The 7,588-nt window shown below is 43.1% G+C and overlaps 1 protein-coding gene and 1 long non-coding RNA gene across 2 annotated transcripts; one reads left to right on the top strand and one right to left on the bottom strand.

Annotated features, from left to right (window-relative positions):
- Positions 1–1,060: 1,060 nt before the first annotated feature.
- LOC106960939 (uncharacterized) lies at positions 1,061–1,869 on the top strand. The gene is made up of 2 exons (XR_001427669.1): positions 1,061–1,366; positions 1,398–1,869. It is a non-coding gene; the product is annotated as an uncharacterized LOC106960939 (long non-coding RNA).
- LOC106960938 (sodium- and chloride-dependent GABA transporter 2-like) lies at positions 1,257–7,414 on the bottom strand. The gene is made up of 15 exons (XM_015054346.1): positions 7,315–7,414; positions 7,036–7,221; positions 6,428–6,562; positions 6,028–6,168; positions 5,854–5,941; positions 5,633–5,765; positions 5,319–5,453; positions 4,616–4,719; positions 4,390–4,514; positions 3,912–4,024; positions 3,684–3,821; positions 3,119–3,221; positions 2,927–3,027; positions 2,671–2,841; positions 1,257–2,011 (listed from the first exon to the last, which is right to left on the bottom strand). The coding sequence occupies exons 1-15, from the start codon at positions 7,319–7,321 to the stop codon at positions 1,862–1,864; spliced, it is 1,830 nt and encodes a 609-aa protein (XP_014909832.1). The 5' UTR covers positions 7,322–7,414; the 3' UTR covers positions 1,257–1,861.
- Positions 7,415–7,588: the final 174 nt, after the last annotated feature.

Genomic DNA, 7,588 nt, shown 5'->3' with positions numbered 1-7,588 from the left:
CGAAAAAAAGAATAAAAAAAATAAAAAAAAAACAATAGGAAAGGGGGTAGGGGGGGTGGGGGGGGAGGAGACGACGACACTTTTGGATAGATTTTTACCCAGAATGCAAATGGAAAAAACCGTGAGTGAAACGGTGACTGACGAGTATATATTCCATTGAGGGAAAGTAAGTTTCACAATTGTTCAAAAGCCCCCTGGTGGTTGAAGAAAAATCCACATATAAACCGGAAAATACAATATATGAAAAAAAAACACTGAATGCTCTCTGGTGTGAGCAGGCGGGCCGGATCCGGCATTGTTCAGGGGGCCGGACCAAATGACGTGGCGGGCCGGATCCGGCCCGCGGGCCGGAGGTTGGGGACCCCTGATTTAAACCATCCAAAATAAGACTTTAAAGGCATCTACAGTGCAAATATTTCGATACACGTGTTGCACTATTAAAGGTTATTTTTTGCAGTAACTTCGTCACTTAGTGAAACTCGTAATTACACATACAGATGCTTACAACACATTAGAGTGAATATTAAATCAAACCACATTTTGATGATCATCAGTGTAAAGTCAGTTTGTTGTTTAGGTCATATTTGGAATGAATACAAAAGCAGTTGATAGTAATTAGTTACATTTATTCAGTTAAATTTACTTGAGTAACGTTTTGGAAAAAAGTATGCTTTTAGGAATATGCTGTGCTTTGTACTTTCACTTGAGAAATTTTTATTATGAAGTATCGCAACTCTTACTTGAGTAATACTTCTGGATACTCTACCCACTGCTTGTTCTTCACTCGTTCTTCACTGAATGAAGAAAAAGTTTGACTTAAACAAAAATTCACCGGATACAGACACACACCCGCAGTTTTTCTTAAAGTTTCATAAGTATTACATTGGAAGAAATTTCTTTGCCTGATTTTGTTACTTTGTAATATTTTATAATTATGTTAATTTTGATCCTTACCAATACCAAAATTCCCACGGTCAGTAGTTGAGAACTCTTTCAGTTGATTAATTTTTTGGACTGCTACTTTTTATTTTTTGCTTGAGAAAATATATGTTGAAATAGTGCTACTCTGAGTACAATTTTTGGGTAGTTACACATTTTATTTGATCTCCCCCTATAGGACGTGAGGGAGAACAGCAGCCAGAAAAGCCCAGTTCCTGATGACTACTAGGAAATCTGGTTCAACATGGCTGAAAATAAAAGAAAGTAGGGTTTGTGTTTTCCAAAAATATAACCAACATTTACAAAAAGAAAAAAGAAAGAGTCAAAGACAAGTTTATTTAACACCATACTTACAGAATTCACATTTTTTGTACAGTTAACATATGTTATAAAAACAAAGCTACAGTTTATGCCTCGTGTTAGCCTTGTGCGACGTAGTAATAGAATAATGTCTATAGCAATTTTATATTTGTTTTTCTACAACAAAGGATAACAAACTAACTCTAAATAGAATGCTTACAGAATGACTTCTGTAAGCATTTATTAAATGAGATAAAAGAAGATATAATATAAAAGAACATTATGATGTTTACTTTATCAATCCTATATGTTGTCAATATTTCTTTAAATTTAAATAGTTTAAAAATGGCACATTGCTTTTAAAAAATGACTTTCATCCCTACTTTTTCTGTCAGGGAACAAACACACCAAGCCCAGCGCTGAACTTGCTCTGCGTCTCCTGAGTCCTTAATTTCACTTTTAGGCATGATTGCAGGTAAAGATGGTGACTTTTCTTCCTTCTTCTTCTTCTTCTTCTTCTTCTTCTTAATGCTTCTGTATTTGTGAGGAGGATCAAAGAACTGTTTGATATTCTCAGTTATTTTTCGTTAAGACAGGGTGCTTACGAAGCACAGATGGGGCTTCATAAGGTAGAATCTCTCTCCGACACAGGAAAGTAGCCGTTTGTCGTTGCGGTCGAGTCGTCCTCGGGAACAAAGATAGCCAGCAACCTCTCCTGCTCCCTTTTGGTTTTAGGTAAATCATCGGATGGCGTGACGAGCGCCTGGATGCGCTGCAGATAAATCGATAAATAAATCAAATGATACATGAAATAACTCAGAAACAACTAAGAATCTTTGGCTATCTTACAAAGATGTATGAGGAAGTTCTTTCTTAGTTCTGCAAAGAAAGAAGCAGTTTTTCCACATAGCCCATATGGGCAAATGCCCAGGGCGACATTTGAAGGGGGGAACAAAAGTACAATAAAAAAAAAAAAAAAAGCAGTCCCCACCCATGGTGACATTCGGGCAAAAAATTTAGGTGTGGATGATAGTACCACAAACACCGCTCTTGAAAAATATTTTTGAAATAAGCTTCTTTTTTGCACGCCGCTTACATAAAGAAGTATGATTTATGTGACCCACAGAGACTTAAATTAATCATATTTTTGAATTTACTGATATTTATTGACGCTCTGGTGGAAAAAAAACAACAAAAAAAATGGTCATCAAAATTTGCATCATGATAAGAAATTTTTTTGCGATAAATGATAAAACAATAGGATAAATGCCGACCCCAAGAAGAGACGTCAGTAAACGACTCAGGAGGGCTGAAGACAAATGCACGTCACTTTTTTCAGATTTTTATTTGTAAAAAGACCGCAATTACTTTTGCGAGACACTCTCGAGTTAGTTTAATCTTAAAATAAACGCATCAAGAGGACCTGCATACCTCTTTGAGTGTTCCCTGTGTAGTGCTGAGCTTGTAAACCATCCATAAAGGAATGCAGACCATGGAAGAGAGGGCGAGCAGCCAGCCTATGAAGTATCCCCACCACGGATAGACGTACACGTTGTTGTACTTCAGAGGAGTGTATTTTATGAGGGAGAAGGCAAATGTCCCCTGCAAAGGCAAAAAGATGAGAATTTCAAATGTTACACTGGAAAAATCGAAAAATCCCAGCAACTTAAAAAGCGATGCTCCTCACAATGCACGTGGCTGGGGTGAAAAACAGCCAGCAGTACTTGATGTAAGGTCCTGGGCGGTAGCCAATCATGTCCTCAATGTTGTCGTAGAAACGGTCTGCACCTGCAGAGATGCGACGAGGACGCACGTCGCAACACGGGGTGTTAAATCCCGAAGCATCGGGTCTCCAGAGACTAGTTTGTTGGTGGCTCACCATAAACCCAGGCGATACAGACGGTTTCAAAGATGGACATGAGGAGAAGACACATCCCGCTGGCTGCGTAGTAATCGAACAGCTGGAAAACATACATTCCTCCCTGGAAATAAATAAAGCCGCGGGTCATTTTGTGACAGATTTATCTTTCAGTTTTCTTTCGGAAGGCACACAAAGAAAAAAACGTTGAAGAACTAAAATTTCATTTTGAATTCATTTCTGTGAGAAGGAACCTTATTTGCAATAACCCTTTAACAATGTTTTAACCACCGTGGCACTGAGAAGTAGAGCGTGCAATAAACTCAGCTCATGTGTCTGCTAATTGCTACTGGCTAGTCTGAAGGAGCAGGTGAGTCATGGGAGATTCAAGGACTCCTCAAACCCGCATGAAAGAATCAAAGCAACACCCCAGGGTATGTTTATAACATGATGTGAAGCTCAAAAAAGTACATTTTATACAATACTTACCCTTTAAGATATATCAGTTTAAGACACACAGTGTACAGAATATAGCCATATTTACAGACATTGTTCACGTGAATGCATTTGTTGGCCCCGCCCCTACCTCCATCAGCATGATGAGGCCCATCAGGAAGGAGAAGAGGACCACCCCTAACAGGAACAGTTCCCTGCGATTCTTGCGCCGGAACACAGTGGGGTACATGTCAACGATGGCCGTTACCAGGCTTTCCACGCACACAAACTGTTAAATAACCAAACAATTGGTAAGTACGGCAGAAAACGAGGAGCCCCTTTTTGTCACGTCGGGAGAGAAAGGTGCCAAGTCGCCGACCTGGCTGTCCAGACCCAGGAAAACTATCATGACGAAGAAGAGCGCGGCCCACAGGGGAGAGAAGGGCATCATGGAGACTGCACGGGGGTAGGCGATGAAGGCCAGGCCGGGTCCTTTGCAAAAGACAGAAAAACATACTCATACAGCTTCAACTTTTTGTTGAGATTTCATGCAAAACAAAAGAGTGCACAATTGTAGAGTAGAAAAACAATGAAGCGGTCCTTGGTATTCTACACAGACGGAAAAAATAGGTGAATTCGGAAGACAATGGCTTGAGTTGGATTTTTCTTTTTCATACAAATGGACACCTATTATTTCAGACTTTTGTTTGTAAAGAACTTTGAAAACGTGGAGAATTTTATGTTTAATTTGTGGTTGCAAACGGGATAAGAGCGTGGAGGTTCACTGTGGCTGAAGCACAGAACGAAATGCTCGGGAAATCCTCGTCGATGCTCCGGTGCCACGTTTCTAGTCTCACCGGACTCGGCCACTTCGGAGATGGGAACATTTTGCTCGTAGGACATGAAGCCCAGGATGGAGAAGATCGCAAAGCCTGCCACGAAGCTGGTGCTGCTGTTCAGGAAGCACAGAGCCAGGCAATCTCTACCAAAGCACACACACACGTTTGCATCAGCAGAATATAAAAAGAATGAAAATATTTGCTGTAAAATTTATGAAAGAAATTTCAGTATAAGTTGAGACACCTGTAGCAGTTGTTGTTATATTTGTTGTAGCTCCCCAGAGCAGTCAAGGAGCCAAGGCAGATGGCGTAGGAGAAGAAGATCTGGGTCCCGGCATCCATCCACACCTGTCATCAATTTAATTTTAATGTGCAACGGAAATTCGGTGGAGCGTGAACTTATCCTTAAACATAAATTATTATCAACGGCTTAGACCGAACCTAGACTTTTTGGTAGTGCAAACCCCCCCCCAAAAAACAACAAAAAAATAACCCTCTTGGTTAAATTCAAAAAAACATTATTTTGCACTAAATTAATAAAAACATAATATAATATTTGTTCTAACTATAATAGATTTTTACATTAGAAAATAGATAGATGACCAATAAAGAGGAAACTCGTCATCAGATTTGTTTTTATTTATTTATTTTTCTTAACATTTGACACTGTAAGTAAAATATCTGAAATGTGTGAGTTATGCTACTAACAAAGCGGATCAAAAATGACTCCCGAAGAAATAAAAACAAGATTTAGCAGATTGAATTCTCCAACCGACAGTGGGAAAATGAGATGCTAATGGCCCAAAGGCTTCAGAGCATGTTAGTGAAACAAAGCTGGAACTGTAGGTGTCATTGGAACCATTTTAACAATATAATTATTACTTTTCAATTTGATTAGCGGGTTTTTCCAGATGGATTAATGACATGTTTCTTTCTTGAAACCGTACCTGCGGATCAGCCAGTCGACCCAGATCGGGGTACAGATAGAACTGAATGCCGATCCCGGCACCGGGCAGAGTGAGTCCTCTGACTAACAGCACAACCAGCATCAGATAAGGAAAGGTCGCGGTGAAGTAGACCACCTGTATCGGCGAGGGACACGAGGGTAAGAGACACGAAAAACAAAAATCCTTCCAAAGCAAACAGCAGATGTTTCCCTTGACGTGCCTCCCAGCCTCCCCCCCCGAACCCAAAAGGCACATCTGCGTCTTGTATTCGAGTTCAGATTGGGACGGTGCTTCTTTTTCTGTTCCCGACCCACCTTTCCTGTGGATTTCACCCCCTTCCAGATGCAGAAGTAGCACATGACCCAGGCGACGAGCAGACACAGCGCCATGTCCCAGTTCAGAGAGCCCATTTGGTCGATGCCGGAGGAGATCCTCAGCGCTCTCCTCCTGCGCGATCGGGCACATTCGGATGAGAAACGGTCGACGGGAGAGAACCGTCCGGAACGGACCCGGAAGCGGCAGCTCGACAACTCACTCCCAGAACTCCATGACGGGAGAAGTCGTGTTCAGGTTGACCTCTTCGGCGACGGAGGCGTTTCTCCTCTGGAACTCGACGCAGTTTTCTGCGATGGGGGAAAGGTCTAGGAATGATGGCAACTTGATGCTACAAAACGGGGCATTTGAGACGGTTTTCCCCCATGTTCCTCACCTGTGTTCCACGTGTTGTTGCAGGACGACCAAGGCAGGTCCCAAGAGAAGGAGTAGTAGAGGTAGAAAATCCCCCAGGCCAGGACAATAATGTAGTAGAAGTTCAGCAGAGTCACAATCACCTGAGTGCCGTAGCCAAGACCTGCGGAAAGGACGATTACGCAAATGGATCAGCAGGCATGTCTGGAGTGGTCCAGTCAAAGTCCAGGGCTGAGAATCGAAAGAATTGAATAGTCTACAGCGTATCTCAGAAAAATGATTGTTCACAGATGGGCAAAGAATCCAGAGGTGCAGAGCTTGTAGAGACAGATTTGTATTGCATAAAGTCCCAATAAAATAAACTTTATTTTGTGACTGTAATCTGAGAAAACTTTAGGGGAAGTTTCCCGCTCTTTCCTCACCTTCGAACAGGGGACTGATTTTTCTCCAGCAGGTGATTCCTCCCTGGCTGGTGTACTGACCCAGCGCGACCTCCAGGAAGAAGACGGGAACGCCGCAGGTGAACAGGAAGATCAGGTATGGGATTAGAAACGCACCTGAGCGTAGTAGACGGGAGGAGCTGCATTATTTATTGCACACGTTGCCTTAATGTTGCAGTGTTGTCTTTGTACTGAAACTTTATGTATAAAAAGAAAAATAAGAAAGAAAAGTTGGAGGTTACATTTTTTTTTTCCCCTCTACAAAACTTTGGGTGTGCTCAGATTTCCGGCTCTCTGCGGGTACAGCTGCTGTGAAAGCGAGGGGCAACAACAGCTGTCTGACCCCGCTTTATCCTGAACTCTGACCCTTCCTGCCGCCCCGTGGAGGGACAGAGACGGGAGGGCAGCAGGGGGGGAACGGAGGACACGGTGTCCAGTTCGGCAGCTACACCAACAACCTCAACCAACAATTTCTTTAACTAAAGAGGAAAATTTGCCCTTCCTTCAACTGCTTTCAGTTTCTATGCCAGCCGTTTGACCTTTAACCTTTTCGCAAAGCCTGCGTCGTTGCGGCAGGCATCTCTACTCACCTCCTCCGTTCTTGTAGCAGAGGTAGGGGAAGCGCCACATGTTGCCCAGGCCGATGATGGAGCCGGCCACCGACAGGACGAACTCCAGCTTGTTGCCCCACTGACCCCGCTCCTCCATCTTCTCCTCCGAGGCTGGAGGCACATCCTTGACGCGGTTGCTGCCGTTCGGATGGCCTGCCTTTGCTCCTGTGTGAGACAAACCGGCGGAGAAAAGCTGATTCAAGTTGGGGAAATAGGAAAGAAAAAAAAAAGATCAAATAATAATAAAAGAACGTCTACCTTTCATCGCGGCGTCACCTCTGAAGCGTCTCTGGGGGTTGAGGGCGTTTGAAGATCTTTATCCAGAAAAGCTCAAAGTTTTAGTATTTAACGTGGCTGGCGAAAGGAGTGGGGGGGGCGGGGCTTTGTAACGCTAAACCCGAGGCTGGCCTTGCGCTCTCTTTCCCCTCCATCTGCCCCCCTCGGGTGCAAAGTACATCGCCGACCGCGTCTCGACAGTTAAAATAAGGTGCAACATAAGAGTCAGACAGGGCGACCTTTGACCCGCCCGGTC

This window comes from Poecilia latipinna, unplaced genomic scaffold (assembly GCF_001443285.1).
Source record: "Poecilia latipinna isolate Pla-1442-1.1 unplaced genomic scaffold, P_latipinna-1.0 Scaffold1245, whole genome shotgun sequence".
Taxonomy (NCBI): domain Eukaryota; kingdom Metazoa; phylum Chordata; class Actinopteri; order Cyprinodontiformes; family Poeciliidae; genus Poecilia; species Poecilia latipinna.
The sequence above is the reverse complement of the archived record's forward strand: the minus strand, read 5'-3'. Positions and strand labels throughout refer to the sequence as shown.

Coding starts and splice junctions, on each gene's coding strand:
- LOC106960938 (XM_015054346.1), bottom strand. Junction 5,942..6,027: donor CAACAACACGTGGAACACAG/GTGAGGAACATG, acceptor CCCCCATCGCAG/AAAACTGCGTCGAGTTCCAG. Junction 3,222..3,683: donor GCCTCATCATGCTGATGGAG/GTAGGGGCGGGG, acceptor ATTTATTTCCAG/GGAGGAATGTATGTTTTCCA.